Source organism: Nothobranchius furzeri, chromosome 8 (genome assembly GCF_043380555.1).
Source record: "Nothobranchius furzeri strain GRZ-AD chromosome 8, NfurGRZ-RIMD1, whole genome shotgun sequence".
NCBI lineage: Eukaryota > Metazoa > Chordata > Actinopteri > Cyprinodontiformes > Nothobranchiidae > Nothobranchius > Nothobranchius furzeri.
The window spans coordinates 59,934,731-59,953,755 of NC_091748.1; the positions used below are offsets into that span (position 1 = coordinate 59,934,731).

Genomic DNA, 19,025 nt, shown 5'->3' on the forward strand with positions numbered 1-19,025 from the left:
ATCCTTTGAAAGGATGCTTGAGTGTCTTCTTTCGAAATGCATAACAGTACAGTGCAAAATATGTGAATATGAACCTAGCACTAAGTGAGAGATCCCTGGTGAGCAGACGGCAGAAAACTTGCTTCATTTCTGTGTTAATAACTGCCAAATTCAAGAGCGACAAGGCAGGAGACACTCAACCTATGCAGCCTTATATAAAGTCAAGTTTGCATAATTTATCATCCCATTTCCTAGGAAACTCGTAGAGCTCCAACCAGGCGGTGCATTTGCTGTTATTACTTAGTTCTGGAACAGGTTCTGTAGGATCCAGAATTAAGATACAGCACGAGGTGTCAGTGAATAAGATTGTACATGTCCTGATTTTTTGAGGACGACATGACTCTTGGACTAATAAAAATGCAACGAAACATATAGTGTTGATAAATCTAAAGCAAAAATGTTTTTAAAAGAAAACTTGTCCCACCTGAGTCTTTTCAGGTAAAAAAAAAAGGTAATCTAGTATTCTAGTCAGCCTTTTCAAAGGTCACACCTCCATCCTATGAATTTAAATCTCAACGGAAAAAGCTTATCAAAGCAATTTCTCCTGCCATGCACACGACCAAGCCAGATTGAAATAGACCATGCTGAAGGCTATTTCACCACCCCTGTCTGTGACCTGAGGACGAGCGGAGAGGAGACAACACTAGACTCCACTCCTTGGATCTAGCCCTGACAGACTGACGTGTCACACTTGGAACTGTGCTTTTCAGGGAAGTAGAGATTTCAGGGAATGAAGTGACAGAGAGGCTTCTGGGATTTTATTTATATTGTCTAATGTCCTTTTTTCCATGAAAGTGAGTGTTTTAGTTACACATCTCAATTCAGAAAATGTTTTAAAGACAAATTCTAAAGCAATGGCTGCAGGGAAAGTGATTTTTAACTGGAGAATGGGACAAAACTTCCAAACAGACCAAATCCCTAAAGCCTAAAGCCACTTGCGATGTCTGATTAGAACAAAATGTTGAATTGGTGCATCTGGATTTGACCCATCTGAAACTTTACACTATATTCACGCAGAATCCAAACTGCTAAAACATTTGAGGACTTTACTGTCAAGCACAAACTACATGACTAAATAATAAATTGTTGGACATAACAGCCATTTTTATTCAATTAAAAAGGGGACATTAGCTGGTTTCACTGCTTATTCAGTGTCGACATAATATCCCAAGTTCTCTCATCAGTTTGCCTTTCTGTAATTGCAGAACAAGCATGCACTTTTTATGCACAGATACTATGCCAAATTATTGTCTCCATAAACAGTTTATGGCCCCACTTCACTGGATGCACAAGGTTTATTATTAGCTGGCTGTTTGCTGGTTGGCAGCATGGAGAGAGTGAAAAAATGCAAACACAAAACAGTCAGAGTGGGAAAAGAAACTTGACAGTCAGTCAGGGCAATTTATCATTCTGTCAAACTTCACTGACTGCCGCAGCAGAACTATCTACAGCGCAAAAAAAAAATAAATAAATAAATAAAAAAATTCAAATCCCTGCCCCCCATTCCAAAATGGTTGACTGCTGAGGAGAGTGAGACCCAAAAAACATCAAACCTGCAGAGGAAACATGTCACTTTACAACCATCATGCCTGCTTAACCTCAATCCAAGTAAAGCTTCAATGTCCACTAAACCCAAGTAAGAGCAAATGTCTGTGTTGGGAGTACAATATAGTAAATGGGCCGTGTTTATTGGACACATTTGTTATCCGAGTAGCAGCATTGTTGGGTAAAGAAGCTGCCATAAAGGGCAAAACATGCATTTACAACATTCTGAAAATGTGGAACTATGATTTTTATTTTTTCATTTATTTTTTGTCTTTTTCAAACTTCTCTTTTTGTCAATTATTTCCGTTTATGGTTTATTTCTTTGCTCTTAGAGGTCATACAGAAAATAATTATTATTTTTGATAATGCTTTTTGTTGAGTCTTTGAAACAGTAAAGCTAGTATTTTACAAAGCTAGTTTTTATTTAACTGAAGTTATACTTTATTGTACTGAATAAATGCCCTAAAACCAGCTGCCTTGGGGGAAAGAACTGCTAACAAGCAGACTGATTTCCCATGTCATATATGTATCACAGAGCAATGCAACACATACTTCAACAACATTTCAGCACAAACAATCACCATGGGGACTCGAGTGATGGTAGCCCATGCCTAGAAAATTGCTGTTGCCTTCAGAAACATAATTTACACATAGCCAAGTGTTTCTAAGCTTTGACAATGAATGTGGGTGATATAAGTGATGAAGGTTTGGAAGATGTTGACAATCTGCTAAAACAAAGATTCCTAGGGTCATCTGTTGGGCACGTTGACAGCAAGTTACCAACCGAGGGGAATTAGGGTCAAAAATCCCTGGGTGCGCGATTTTCAAATGAGTACTTCGTCAGAACCTTCAGCCTCCAGCAAAATGGCAAGCACATCAGACTTCCTTTAATCACTGGTAACGAGCAAAGAGGTAACAACAACATTTAGGAGTGGTGAAAGTTTTGTAACCGTTTGTTACAAATCAGTAAATGTGTCCTCACAGGCTCCCGTAGAAGGAAACATGAGGTCTAATATGGCATCGCCCAGAGACTTAGACCCACTCCCATGTATTTTAGACCCGATTTTGAAGGCAATATTTTACGAGGCCGCTGATGTAATTTTTTCACAACTGGACATCATTTAATTCATTTTCAACCACATTTTGTTGGATATTTCAGTAAGAACTATACATCGTCTCTGAAAGTATTACTACAGATGCTATTAAACTCATTCACTGCCAGCCATTTCCTGATCAGTAAGGCCCTTCGCTGCTAGCGTTTTTCAGCATTTTTACTGTTTTTTTAGGAGACATAGAACGTTGCGTTCTATGATGATGTCAACGCCAAAACTAACAGAACAAAGAGTAGACTCACCTCTTACATCAGGAAGAATCCGTGCATTTCGAGCTTTATCCGTTCTTTCATAATCCGTTGTCAAATTGTGATTGGCATTTTTTTACTGCAGCGGCCAAAAACGATCTCCTAACACATGGATTTTCTGCTTCCTGGTCACGTGACGTGTGACGTTCGCGGATGAAGATCGGCTTTAGAGCTGGGATATTTGTTCTCACGGTGTGGGAGCTTGTTCCGATGCCCACACAGTAAAAAAAATGCAAATGACGACTTTAACCGTCATTGGTAGTGAACGGTTGGATTTAAAATGACAACTTTTGTCCAGCCTTATTGTTGGCAGGCTGGATGGAGGGGTGTATGGATAGGTGAATGAATGGGTAGATACATTTATAAAAGTTTGATTTACTTTCAAAAACGTGATATAATAGTTTAGTCAGACAGAAGTAGTGTTTTTTAAATGACTTCACAGAATTGCAGTTGGCTCTGTTTACATTCTGCTAGTAATTACCAAAATATATAGACCTTGTGTATCCATTAGCAATTAAATCCCCCATTTATGGTTCCTTTCTAGTCCACTGAAGGTCTGCCATTATTTGATGGATCGTTTAAAACCACCCAAAACATTTCTGTGTGTTGGGACTGCATTTATGAGCTGCCTGAAAGCTGACTGGAGTGTAATATCCTGCATATCCCAGTGAGTTAATGGAATTCCATTGATGGGTAATTAGCCTATTACAACTTTCTAGTTGTACTATGTCTTTCGGACAAATCACCTTTATTTCGACTGAGTCAAAGATCCCATGGCAAATAGCTTCTTGTCTGATGTGCCAGGAGACACTCTGTCATTACACTAAGTTGTGGGCCCTTTTATATAATTTCCTTCCCTGGCATACTTCAAAGTGTGGACACTTCAAAGTGGAATGAGCGACTGCCACTTGGATTGCGAGGATGGCTCTTTTGATCATCTTTTGAAAACTCCCCTAAAGTAATCAGGGCTAGCGCACCAGAGAGGAGGATTTGACAACCACAAGATAAATGCATTCACCCTCACATCTATCAGATAAGCACTGCATGCTCTAATCCATTAATATGAAAATGAGGGAGGACCAGGAGTGGCTGGGTGGGGGCTCTGCGGTAACAGTTAAACGCTTTGGAAAGAGTTTTCAAAGGATTCAGGGGGTTTAAAGAATTTAATTAGGTGTCTGTGCCCACTGATATTAATAATAATAATAATAAAGACATCATTTGTAAGGAACACCAAAAGACAGCTCTGTCAACGCAGAGGTGGACAGAATAGCATAACTGATGAGTGTTACCTTCTGAACTCATCACAATGTTTCATTTAGTCGCTTACAATAACAAATTCATCACATATGGAATACCTTTAGAAAAGTTGGTGAATACTTTTATGAATCTGCTGAACTATTTCAATAACTGTGAGCTTTACTGAACAAAATCCACTTTTTTATGAATAAAATTCATAAAGTAACAATCCCAGTGTCCCCTCCCTTCTATGTTTTTATCTACCGATTAAGAACCATTCCTCATCCATCCATCCATCCATCCATCCATCCATCCATCCATCCATCCATCCATCCATCCATCCATCCATCCATCCATCCATCCATCCATCCATCCATCCATCCATCCATCCATCCATCCATCCATCCATCCATCCATCCATCCATCCATCCATCCATCCATCCATCCATCCATCCATCCATCCATCCATTTAACCTCCTATCCATTCACTCAGCATGTTATTGGTGAAGTGAACTCACCTAATGGGGTTATATGCCTCCAGGAAATGCTTGGCTCAGGTTTCCCGCTGGCTGTGCAGATGAGCGACACGTTGCTGCCCTCGTTTACCGTGATGTCAGAGGAAATGTCATATATCTTGGGAGGAACTAGAAAACAAATAAAAAAAGAACAAGATTAGCATTTAAAACTGAAACTTTTCATTCAGGCACTCTGTCATATGTGTGTTTTTCATTAATCAAATCCCTCAATTTGCTTTCCTGTACATTAAAATCACACATGTAGCACTACACGCACACTCTGATTGGGTCTGACAATAACAACTTGGTAAATTTTCTCTGTAGGGAAAAGTTTGATTTTCCCTTGGCCAATCACTTGTAATCAGCTGCTCTGGTAACATGTTCAGTCAGGACAAATGTTAGAAAAGCCTGCACAGCTAAAATACGTACAGCAACACCAACTTACAGAGAGTAGAGGCTTGGAAATGTGTCTTAAAGTAAAGGAAGATAAAAGAACTGTATTCTGTGTAACATGACACCTCTAGGGGTCTTCTTCTGGTTTAACCCTCTGGAGGCAGGCGTTGCAGATTTGCAACATTAAAACCTACCTACCTGGTTACTCCACATACAATTTAATAAGCATTTTTTTTTACTCAGAAGTACCCCTGAAGGACTTTGTTGTTCGTCCTTTTATCAAAACCTATTTTGAGCCTGAGAGGGTTAAACACAGACAACAACCTGAGTAGCCTTTAATTAACCATAGAAAACACTTACTTTCCTCTAATGAAAGTAAAACACGCTGGTTTTCCTGACAAGGCATTTTTTTAACTTTACTGTTCCACATCCACAGTACAATAAAACATATTTTAAAAGCATAGTCAGTTGAACATGTTCAAGAACTAAGATGCTAATGTTTGTACTCTATGTGATTGCAGTCACTGATGGCAAAAGCTGTGAGAGATATGTATGACACCAAACCCCCCCACCATCACCACCACACACACACACACACACACACACACACACACACACACACACACACACACACACACACAAACACACAATGACGTGAAGTTACGTGATAGCTGTGACTGAGATAAAATCCCACTATCTATTTAAAGGGGTTGAGGATTGAACTGAACACCCATCATGGAAAATTCTGAATTAAGTTGGTCCTTCCAAAGAAAGGCGAGCTTATCAAATTCCAACTGAATGTTATTACCTGAAAGAGGATGTGTGTGAGAGTAAAGTAGCTATAATGTAACTGAATTTACAGTCTAATGTAGTTAGGGGGGGGGGGGGGGGGGGGGGGTTTGCTATTCAGGAAGGGGACCATTAAGGAACTATTTTCTACCATCAAGTGTTCACGCAATATCTGAACATGTTAATGCATTATTGTGTTAACGCATTCATTAACTGAGGCTTAACAATATTTTACTGCTGGCTCTGAACACACACCAGGGTCACAGCAGGGCTGAGGTCTTGATCATTTGTGAGTCACCAAGGGCTAACCAATGACTCTTTGAATCAGGACAAAGACTTATACAACACTCGTTTGAAAGAGAACAAAAGCACACATTTTACACACATTTTCCAAATTGTATTAAAAAGTTATTTGTTACCACTGCCAAGATGGATTCTTTATCACTTGTCATTTTGAGATTGAAATATAATATGAATTCAAACACACCAATGGTAGTTGTAGATTACTGCCCCAAACAAACAAACAGCAGAGACTTTGACAGGCTATTGCTGGGTTTCACATGACGTTGCATCCACATCACCAAATGCAGATGGGAGTATGGAAGTAGCCGGCACTGCACAAAACCCTATTTAGTTTGGTGACGGGTGTTAAAATGAAATTCTGTGCGGTCTAAGGTTTTTATAATTGCACAAATTGGGATAAAGACAAATGGTTACGACTCATCATAACCTAAAGGAAGGTTTTTTTTTCTTCACAATATTGCGTCTGTGACAGCTCATTTAAAGCTTTAGAAAAATTGTTTTCATCCATCGCACGGTGGTTTGTAATGGAGCAAAACACTTCCTGCCCCCATTAGAGTTTTGCGAGACTGCAGAATCACGTGAGTGAAACCCAGCAATAGGTTATACTACATGTAGGAGAAAAGTAGCCTGGCAAGCCATCCCATAAATGTACCGAGAAATATATAGTCTGTCCATGACCCATAGACAGAGATGGTTGTGGTATAGAACGTACAGTTGTCTTTAAAACTGTTTCAATGCAATTAGACTGCAAAATGACCAGTCAGAGCAATGAACAACACAACATATTCAACTCTATGGAAATCATAGTTAAAGAAGAAGAAGGAAATGCATTATTATTTTTTTAATAAAGGACTCAAGATTCAGATTCAGGACGAGCAATGTGGTTCTCGTCCTGGCCGTGGAACACTGGACCAGCTCTATACCCTTAGGGGGATCCTGGAGGGTGCGTGGGAATTTGCCAAACCAATCCACATGTGTTTTGTGGATTCGGAGAAGGTGTTTAACTGCGTCCCTCGGGGGGCTCTGTGTGTGTGTGTGTGTGTGTGTGTGTGTGTGTGTGTGTGTGGTGGTGGGGGGGGGGGGGGGTACTCCGTGAGTATGGGGTACCAGGCCCTCTGATATGGGCTGTTAGGTTCCTGTATGACCGTTATCCGAGCTTGGTCCGCATTGCTGGCTCCCAGTGAGAGTTGGACTCCGCCAAGGCTGCCCTTTGTCACTGATTCTGTTCATAACCTTAATGGACAGCATTTCTAGGCGCAGCCAAGGTGTTGAGGGCATCCGTTTTGGTGGCCTGAGGATCAGGTCTCTGCTTTTTGCAGATGATGTGATCCTGTTGGCTTCATCAGAACGTGATCTTCAGCTTTCGCTGGAGCAGTTTGCTGCAGAGTGTGAAGCAGCTGGGATGAGAATAAGCTCCTCTAAATCTGAGACCATGGTCTTGATCCGGAAAAGGATAGAATGCCTTCTCTAGATCAGGGATGAGGTCCTGGCCCAAGTGGAGGAGTTTAAGTATCTTGGGGTCTTGTGCACTAGTGAAGGAAAACTGGAGCGTGAGATCGATAGGCGGAATGGTGCTGCATCTGCAGTGATGCGGGCGTTGTACTGGTCTGTCGTGGTGACGAGAGAGCTGAGTCAGAAGGCAAAGCTCTCAATTTACTGGTCGATCTACGTTCCTACCCTCACCTGTGGCCATGAGCTTTGGGTAGTGACCGAAAGAACGAGATTGCGGATACAAGCGTCCAAAATGATTTTTCTCTGCAGAGTGGCTGGGCTCTCCCTTAGTGATAGGGTGAGAAGTTCGGTAGTCCGGAAGGGGCTCGGAGTAGATTCGCTGCTCCTCCACATCGAGAGGAGCCAGTTGAGGTGCCTCGGGCATCTGGTCAGGATGCCTCCTGGATGCCTCCCTGGTGAGGTTTTCTGGGCACGTCCAACCGGGAGGAGACCTAAAGGTAGACCCAGGACACATTGGAGGGACTATGTCTCTCACCTGGCCGTGGAACACCTTGGGATTTCCCCGGAGGAGCTGGCCCAAGTGGCTAGGGAGAGGGAAGTCTGGGCCTTTTGACTTATGGGCCATTCCCATCTGTACCGGGTCGGTTCGGGCCGGGTAGCGTAAGTTGTTTACATATCTGGGTGGCCTGGTATTTTTCCGGGCCAACCAAGGCTCATTCTCAGCCCTCTTCTTGAGGGGGTCTGCTTTAGGCCGACCAGAGCCAACACACCCAATGCTGACAACAAATTCACACCTTCCATAAGAGCAAGCCTCTGATTGGTGCGCAGAATCAGCCCACATGGACTTAAGGCAAGGCTGTGTGGAATCAAGCGGGCCAGGCTGGGGCCGACTGGGGCTACCAGGCCCGGGATGACCCTGTACAGATGGGAATGGCCCATTAGGCTACTGCCCCCATGACCCGACTCCAGAAGAGCAAATGAAAATGGATGGATGGATGGATGGATGGATGATGGATGGATGGATGGATGGATGGATGGATGGATGGATGGATGGATGGATGGATGAGGAATGGTTCTTAATCGGTAGATAAAAACATAGAAGGGAGGGGACACTGGGATTGTTACTTTATGAATTTTATTCATAAAAAACATAAAAAACAGATTTCAGTCACATAGATGGAATCTGTGGTTGTTTTTCAAACTGTCTCTGCTTGCAACTGAACAGTGCTGAGACCAATCAGAGTAACGACCAACGTGACATTAAGCTACAATGTAGTGCAGCTGCCTTGGGGCACATCAGCAGTGAGGCTGCCACACCACTGCTCCCTTCGGCCACAACCAGCAGGAAAGGAGGGGTGAAGGGACAATCTCAAGGACACAACAACTGTGACAGGCTGAGGGGCGCAGACCTGCAACCCTCTGGTTACGGGGCAGGAACTTCCTCTGCTACACACACCCCTTACAGTACAGTAGAGGATAACAGTCTGAGGAACATTATATAAGCTTTATGTGAGCCCTAATTTTCCCTTATGGTATGTTAGACAAAGCAACACTGTGTGAGCATACTAAAATGTACTTTTTGCATATTTTGGAACATTGAGGTGCATTAAGTATTTCTCAGTGTTTTGGGTTGTTTTATTTTCATAAAGGAAGTACTTTTGTTTCATTCCTATACTTACAAGTGCAAACCATTGACAATTAGGAATATTGTGTGGCTGTGTTTGATGACTTGGCTAAAGCTTTTGACTCTGTGGATCATAACATCTTACTTAGCAGGCTCAAACATAAAGGATGTTCTCAGACATCTGTGGCATGGTTCAGAAGTTATATCTTAGGTCATACACAAACAGTGAGAACAGAGGGTTACCAATCTGCTCCTCTACCTCTGTCTATGGGCGCTCCTCAAGGGTCGATACTGGGCCCAACCTTATTTAAAATCTATATTAATAACATTGTTCATGCTGTTGACAGTTCTCATACATTTATATGCAGATGACACCATTTTATGCTCATGCAGTTCTTCTTTGAACACAGCTTTGTCCTCCTTGCAGCACAACTTTAATCATCTTCAACATGCCTTCTCCAACCTTCATCTTCATTTAAACACAAGTAAAACAAAGTTCATGATCTTCAACCATAACTTATTGTAATCAACTTTCCACCCTAATATTGTTTCCCTGGATGGTACAGAACTACAACTTGTCAGTTCTTATATATATTTGGGTATCTGGCTTGACAGCGCACTTTCATTTGACATTCACATGAATTCATTACTTTCTTAAATCAAGTCAATAATTGGGTTTCTATACTGCAACAGGTCATCCTTTACTCGTTCTGCAAAGCAAACCTTGGTCAAAATGACAATCCTTCCCATCTTAGATTACGATGGCATCAATAATAGGACTGCTTCCAAAAAAAACGTCTTCATAAACTCAATGTCACTTATCACTCAGCAATCCGTTTCATCATTGGTGCCCCTTTCACTACTCATCATTGTGATCTGTACTCAATCTTTGCTCATTGTTCATCACTTCCAACAACCACCACAATTTACGTTCCAGTAACTTAATTTCTATGGTTATTCCCAGAGCTTGCACTTCCTTTGGCCACTCCTCATTCCTGTTTGCTGTTCCCAACGTCTGGAATGAATTGCAAAAATCATTAAAGCTCACTACCTACATTCCAAGGTTTCCCCCAGCGCTTTATAAGCCTGGCGGGGCTCCAGGCTTTGCTTGGCCACCCGCCAGGCTAAGCATCATGCCCCGCCCCCTCCTCAAACCTACCGTGTTTGCTGACATGAACGGTGCAATGAAATTAGAGCCCTCCATCAGCTGATACTGGTGAGAAACAGCAGCGGAACATGTGCAAATCCCCCACCCCCCGCTCTCACGGAGGAGCGCTGCGGGACAGAGCGACCGTCCCCCACCCCCTCACCCCCACCTCCCTACGGCCGAATCCTCCAGGCTTAACTACTTTTCTGGGGGAAACCTTGCATTCCATTATCTACCTTTAATAATTCATTGCAATCTGATGAATGTGTCTGTTTCTGATTACTTAAAGACTGTTTTAAGTCTGTTTTGATTGCTTATACATATTGTAAATAAGAACAGTCCTTATGTCCAATGGTTTTATCTTATTTTTATCTTGCATGTTTTTATCCTATCTGTTTTTCTTTTATGTAAACCTAACTATGACTCTGTTGCTGCTGCCTCTTGGCCAGATTGTCGTTGTAAATGAGAATGAGTTCTCAGTTGACTCATTTGGATGAATAAAGGTTAAATAAATGAAATAAAAAATTTGAGCATTCTACAACATGTTGTTATCTACATTATATGTAGCTTTGAACCAGTCCTGTTGCCGTTTGTTCCTGCTGAGAGGCCAAGAGGAGTTCAACTACAGCTCGGAACAGTTTCTATACTAACTTCAAAATTCTGCTTCACATCCATTCCACCATTTACCGTTACATTTTTTGCCATGTACCAGAGGCAGATCTCCCAAGGTGAGAGCAAGAGCTGCCTCTCTCCGTTCCTCTTGATGATCCACACAAATATCTCACATTGCTGAGGCACAGACTCTGCTGGTGAAACTGCATTCTCATAATAATCAGATAACCGAACAAATCATTAATAGCGATTACTCCATTCCTCTACTTAATCTGAGTGACTATCAAGCCTCTCAAGAAGCTACTAATAAAAACTTGACCTATTCAGAAATGGATTCACACATATTTCTGGCAATATTTCAGGTGTTTTTAAACCTACTAAAAAGAAAAGAAAAAACAGTTTGAGAATATGTCTCTTTTTGCTGAAGGCAGCTCATCAGCAATCCCTGCTGGACATCACTTACAATCATAATTGGCAAGTTTTAAGCCACTTAAATCCTCTCGGAGCTTTGATGTTAAAAGCTTCGGTATTTAGGCTGCTGAAAACACAGAGACACAAGCGGCCACCCACAAAAGCATTTAAACACATTTCACCGAGCACACATGCGGGGGCATGCGCATGATGGTGCACACACACACACACACATACAGGCTTATGAGCCACTATTTTAATCTGCAAGATTTGAATCTCAGAGGGAGCTTTTCTGCAGTGGACTGTGCTCTACAGTAATGGATTCTCAGTCTTCTGGGTCCAACTATTCTACTCTCAGGTTCTGCCTGATGCCTGCTTAAAAACACACAAAGGAAAACTTAAACTAATTTCTTTTTACTTTTAAAATGGTCAACAATGAGGGAATGTAACGGGTTAAGTGTCAAAGCAATAGTTTACGTACACAAATCAAACCTAATTCGCGAGGGAGAGACACATTGACAGAGACGTTTTGCTTTCAGACTTTTCCGTCAGGTGGGGATTGTTGTAAAGCAATTCCCCGCCAGAACAGCAGAGGGCGTAGCGCTATTCTGAGGTATCATGTCATCATTGCAGACATGTATCTGGTCCACGATAGTGCATCTACTATTGTGTTTGTATTTCGGAGTCTTTTAACAAGGACTAATTTGACCCTCATTCCCCTCCACGTCTTTGTGCGATCAGCGCCTCTAAACCCACATTTCTCATCTTTTCTGTCCACGGAAAAAAACACTTGCTACATATCTTTGCACTCCTTCAGTGACGGGTGGATGAATGTTCATATTTTCAGACTTTTTCCAAGATGCGTTCTTCAATCAGTTCCGTTTCTGCTGCTAAAAATCTCTTTATTTTTTGAAGCGGCAGACAGTGCTGTTGACGAATGAAAACAGGAAGCAGTGTCCTGACCAATCACAAGCTTGCGGTCTCTGTCTCTTTGGATGGATAGTTAAAACTTGGGGCATGCCTCCATCTTCCTCCGCAAGCTCGTCAGAGGGTTATTGTGGTGACACACAATGGCGTGGCATGTGTCCGTCACGGCGCAGACGGAGAAGTATAAATTAGGCTTCAGTCATTGAGAAGAATTAGACAAAAACTATAAAACGTTTACAGAATTTTGATTTTTTTCCATCTATACTCCTGTTTATTTCCTGTTCTCATACAGGATCTATGTATAAGTTTAATCTGCTCTCTTAACTTTGACTATGAAATATCGTTAAATATGACTTAACCATCATTTTTTTTAAATATTACTGAATGATTGCTTTAAATCTATATAGCATTTTGTATCAGTAAAAACGTTTCATAATCACAAAATATACGAGTCTGTAACCTTAACAACTCTTGGTGCTCTAATAAAATTTAGAGTAAAAGGCTCCTTAAAATCTGAGACATTAACTCAAACATTTCATAGCTGGAACCTCTGAGGTTCAACCAAACAAACCATTTCCCAAATGGTGCCGCATGCCATCAGGAGCTGCCTGAAATCATTCTGACGTTTCCTGTTTTAACAGGGGGATAGGAGTCATTTTTGATCAACAGATCTGAGTCTAAATTAGATTAGCGTGAAGGACCTGCAGTGGAAGAGGGCCGAGGGTGATGTTGAATCTAGGTTATTGGTTGTCAGAGTCCTGTGTTTACTCGCTGTAGGACCCTGGTGTTGACACATCTCCTCGGTGTCTGATAGGACAAAATTGAAAATGTTGGCTGTCTACTGATCCTATCTCCCTTTGGCAGGGACTGAGACCTTTCCAGTGCTTTATATGAGAAGTCCTCTATTTTTCAGTTTAGATCTGTGGCACTATTTATTTATTCTTTTATTTTATGAATACCGCAGTCCAGAAAAAAAGACCTGGCTGAATGAATGGAGATGGTGTAGCTTTTTTTTTTTTTGAAATTTATAATAGAAAGTGTTTATCTAGCCAAGACTATTTTCATGTTGGAAGACAAAAGATAATTAAAAAGTCATTGTTAACAGCAAACACACAGACAAGAAACAGGATTTTTGCATCTGGTGGTTAAAATTTAAGGAAAATGAACACCACACTACAAGGCGTGAAACACTGAAAAAACAGTTTTAAAATCATATTTCTGATTATAATCGTTCACTGTGAGTTTAACATGCAGGCTGGACATGACAATAGTCTCCTACACCTATCTCCTGCATCAGCTTCTGATAGAAAATAGAAACTCTAGGATTAGAAAAGCCTGACAGATCTATGTCAAACTGTCACTGAACGTTCATGAACTCACCCATCTTGACTTGTGATGAGGAAGACTGATGTTGGCTTATCCAGGAATCAGCAGATGTCATGACTAGTAGAAGCTAACTGTTAGCATCAGCAGCTCCACCACACAGCAGAACTCCTCCAGATGCCGCAAGGCAGTGGTAGAGTCGCTTTACTGTTATCAAATTTGGGGTGACATGTCCAAATATCAGGGAATAAGACTCCAAAACCTGCCGTCTGAAGCTCTGCTGTGATGTGGCTCACTTCTAGTTCCTGAAAATGGTGCACCAGTGTTTTTTATCCCTCAAAAACGACTAACAAGGCATTCGTTCCTACTATAGAGACCACTGCAAATGTAATGATTAAACAAGTGTTCCACACATTTAAAGTCTTAATAAGATGATATTTTGTATCTAAGGTTAGTAGAAACACATTATGAGCTTTGATACTTCATACTGAGGATTCAAAGGGGTTTCTGTTTGGCAAACAGAAACTTATACAGCAAATCAGCTACTGCAGAAAATATAGTTCAGTGTTAAGTTTTTCTGCAGGACTGCATCATCTTACTCATTATTCCTATTGCTCGAAAACAGCATAAAATAATTTCAACACAGCAAGAGATCTGGTAACATTATAGTGAGGATAATGGTGATGGATACTGGAAGAGGATGAGGTTAAGTGTGATCGTTTTCACATAAGACTTCCACACAGGAACCTGGTGGAGACACATTAAGTTTGTAACTATAACAAATTACAATTTGATTTAAAAATAGTGTAATAATGAAAAACAAAATAATGCTTTAAGCGAGTTTCTGACTGGGCTGCAGCTGTTGGTGATAAACTGCTAACATCATTCTGAACAGTTTCCAATTTCTCTTTAAATTTGTGAGAGCTCACAATTTTCCTCTCTCTCTCTCTCTCTCTCTCTCTCTCTCTCTCTCTCTCTGTGTGTGTGTGTGTGTGTGTGTGTGTGTGTGTGTGTGTGTGTGTGTGTGTGTGTGTGTGTGTGTGTGTGTGTGTGTGTGTGTGTGTTTAAGACCTTCCTTATTGTTTAGGACAGTGGCTAGACTTATTTTTTCCCCCAAAACAGCAGTGGGGTTGACACACGTTTTGGGAACCAAACTCGAGCCACTCCTAAAGCTTGACGCATTTACTTTCTGCTTGGTGATGCGGCTCGTGGAAGAAATGCGCTTCACAACTTGCAGCGTTTATGGTTCATGTGGCTTGTCTCTGCGGTGAGCCAATATTCTCCCAAACTGAACGGGACAGCATGGAGCTCTACGGCATGCATCCAACACTACACCATAGTAGAAGTAGAAATTACTGTTTACGATATGGCATTCCAGCATTTTTTAACAGCGTCCTCATCTTTTCTGACAATGCGAGCTATTTCTCTCCAAGAATTATTAACAACATGTTGATCACGGTGATCTTTGAGAGCTGAATCATACAAATGTCTGTATTTATGAACCTCTGCCATACTAGTTCTTGCCGGTCCGCCATGTTTTTCCACATCCGACTGTCCGCGTGGTTAGAAAATGTCCTAGGTGCGCGGTGCGGAAATTTTGGGCCGTGCGGAGGCGCGTGGTATTTAAAATGACGCAATTTCACTCCGCGGAGCCGTGCGGACCTCGCGGACGCGTCAAGCATAAACCAACCTTAAAGCTACACTGCCTCACTTCCCTGGGTCCTCCATTCATTACACACTTGTGTGTTTAGCAACAGAACACCACTGGTGTGAGAGGTTCTCCGCTCAATAATATCAGAGAAGGAGAAACAGACGGCTGCTACCACTTCTACTTTAGAACAAACTGAGTCCTAAAAAGAAAAACACCATTTGAAGTCACAAACAGAAAAATACTTTTGGACCTAGAAAACAGTGACAGTGTTTAGCACCATCTCGTTTTGTCCGGCAATGCGGATTTACAGTTCCGGCAGAAGCATCTCAGGGAAGGAGAGTGTTCTGTGAGTGTGTTTACGTTAAAACCTAGCTTGTTTTCAGATTCGCTATAACAGCTTTAAAGTGACAGTGTGTATTATTCCTTGTGATATGGGGCAGTATTTACCTAAGCCATCGCAAGCAAACATGATTTTTGTGTTCAAATAAGACCTTACCAACGGATGGCCATTAGGATCAGAAATCTCTGGGAGTGCAACCTCCAGCAAAATAACAAGAACATCAGAGTCCCTGTCATTACTGGCAATGAGTGAAGAGGTAAATGTGCAGAATAACAACGTTTATTATCAGTGAAAGTTTTGTAATCATTTGTCACAAACCAGTAAATAAATTTGTCCTCACGGGCTTCCGTATAAGGAAATATGGCATCCAACATGGCGTCGCCCAGAGACTTCGACCCACTCCCATGTATTTTAGACCAGTTTTTTTTATGGTTATGATACGAAACTTCCAATATTTTTCAACAACTGTGCATCTTTTAATTCATTTACAAAAACATTTTGATGCATATTTCCAGAGATTAATGGTAAACATATTAGCCAGTTTAGTTTTTGTAAACCAGAATTAGAATAGGTGAAATTATTTAAAGAGCAGTTGGCAAACCATGTGCTAAAAATTTTGGTCAAGTATGAACTGTCTCAGTTTGAGACCAAATTCAGACAGGAAAGATAGCAAGACAAAAGCAGCCTCTTTAAAGCAATATCAAACTTCTTGCAAAAGTGCCTAACGGACCAATTCTGTGTGAGCTCAAATGGAAATCTGCAAATTTTTCTAGCGATTTCATGTCTCAAAGATACCAACAGCCCAGTGAGACACTGGCTCGATGTTTCAGTGTGAATACATTGTCTTTTTGCTTTAATAATATGGATTTCATTTGAAAATGTTTGACTATTACTTTAATAAGGTGCTTAACCCAATTACTCTACACAAAACATGACAGTGGACGTCTTGCCCGTAACATTACTTTCAGGATCTGTTATAATTGAGGAAGTTTTAAACCGTTCTCTGTGTTTAGTGCACATTAGCTCAGAGCCGTGACTCTTTAAGAGAACATAACCCCTCCCACATTACCTGTAAACAACACAGCTTGTAGACTCCTTCCCATGCTAATTCATTAATGATAGTCTGATTGTTATGTTTGCGCATTCCTCTCTAATTTCCCATCTCCAGCCCTGCAGGAGGCCCACTAAGTGAGCTGCCACAGCTGATCCGGGTGGCATCAACTCCCTTCATTGAAAACGCCTCAAGTGAATAAATACAACCTTAATGATGCCACCTTGAATTACAAAAATGCTCAGAGCTGCAGTATTCAAATTCAGGTGTTTTCTTCAACGACCACGGCATGGGATGCACACAGCTGGTCTCTATAAATTCTGACAGGCCTCTCCAGGATGACTTTTGCTACCAAATTGCAGGACCCCATTACTGGCTAAACCCACAGCCATCAAACTTTCCAATTAAAGCGCTGAGAGGGATGCATGGCAACTCGTGATGCATGAAGGTGTGAGCCAGGAGTCCAAAGAACTGAGATAAAGAGCAGAAAAAAGTAGAATAAAGTCATTCTTCATCCACAGCCACTTTAAATGGACAAATGTGCCATAAAAGCCTTGGGAACACTGTAAACCCTAAAGTTCTAAATGATCAAATATATTGAGTAGATTAAACTCATAATTTAAAAAACTGTTTTTAGAACTCAAATGTGTTGAGCTTGTTCAACATTTTTCTTGTTTTAAGTACATAGAACTCAAACGTTTTAATTAATCTGAACTATTTCTTTTTTTAAGTAAACATAACTTAATTTTAATGAGTAAAATTAACCAAAGAAAGATCGATTTATTATGTTATGTTTCTATATTATTCCATTCATCTTTACGTCAACCCTAAAGTGTGTCTGATAAACAGACTTGTATATTATTTTAAATATTTGTGGATTTACAAGAAAAACAACCACAAACTAGCAATTGTGTTGGATTTCAGGAACAATAAACAACTGGTGGGCGTGGTGCATTGTGGGTAGTCATATTTTCAGTTATTTTGCTCTATTTTGGGGTGTTTATGCATGTTTATTGTGGATGATTGTTGTTCTCAGTTATTATTTCGTTCAGTGTTGCAGATGTGATGTTACTTTTTGTATCATGTTGGCACCATAAGTGAGGAGGTTGGTCAAAGTAATGCTGTACGGCTGTGCTGTCCCATTGTTATTAATACTGTGGTTGTTCACACCAGATACTCTTGACTTGACTTTGAGTGTTCCACGTTTATTGGCTGTTAGCATCTAGGGGTGTGTGATTCATGATCTGGTGTTAATTACTGCCTTGACCAGCCTGCCACATTGTCACTTTTAAGTAAATTCAGCTTATTTGGGTTAGGGTTTAATAGGTCCATTTAGAGTTCGTATAAGTTATATTATTAAGTTAGTAAAAACATGTAATAAAGTTCAATCAAAATGAAATATGCAAGTTTAGTGAAATAAAGCTTTGTAAGTTGCTTACGTGCTAAGTTATAGGTTGGATGTAGTTAAATGCTTTGATTTTATTCAGGTCATATTTTTTAAATTATGGTTAACTTATAGTTTTTAGATAAGTTAACTTAAAAAGTATTAGGTAATCAGTTTCCTCATGAATTTTGAGTTCAGTGAACTTATTCGAGGTTACAGTGTACAGTTGAACTTTTGAGTTGAGTGGATGAGCAATTTTAATTTAATAAACTTCAAATGTATGAGTAAAATTTATTAAGAAATTTTATTTATGAAAACTTAAAATTTTCAGTGTCAAAACTCAAAAAAATTGAGGCAATTGATTGCCTCAAAATTTTTAAGTTCTGGGAACTTATTCGGGTTTACAGTGAATATTTTCTTCCCAAACAAAATTTGATGTAATGGTTTTATTACTCCTCCTTGAACCGTCACCTTATCGTGGTGGAGGAGTTTGAGTGCCCTAATGATCCTAGGAGCTATGTTGTCTGGGGCACTTAGTGCCCCTGGTAGGGTCTCCCATGACAAATTGGTCTTAGGTGAAGGGTGAGACAAAGAACGGTTCGAAGGATCTTTCATGGCGGTTAAAACGAAGAGTCGGAGTACCCGGCCCGGAGGGTTACCGGGGTCCCACCCTGGAGCCAGGCCTGGGGTTGGGGCCCGTGAGCGAGCGCCTGGTGGCCGGGCTTTCGCCCATGGGGCCCGGCCGGGCCCAGCCCGAACCGGATACATGGGCTCGTCCAACTGTGGACCCACCACCCGCAGGAGGAACATGAAGGGTCCGGTGCAATGCGAATCGGGTGGCAGACCAAGGCGGGAGCCTTGGCGGTCCAATCCCCGGACAAGAAAACTAGTTTTTGGGACATGGAACGTCACCTCGCTGGCGG

General features: G+C 41.1%; 1 protein-coding gene across 3 annotated transcripts in view; it reads right to left on the reverse strand.

Annotated features, from left to right (window-relative positions):
- negr1 (neuronal growth regulator 1) overlaps positions 1 to 19,025 on the reverse strand; it is a 255,629-nt gene that overhangs the window by 125,870 nt on the left and 110,734 nt on the right. For all 3 annotated transcript variants that reach the window (XM_070554179.1, XM_015970609.3, XM_015970610.3), the window contains exon 3: positions 4,699 to 4,824. In XM_070554179.1, the coding sequence (XP_070410280.1) occupies positions 4,699 to 4,824 (126 nt within the window). The remainder of the gene's footprint in view (positions 1 to 4,698; positions 4,825 to 19,025) is intronic.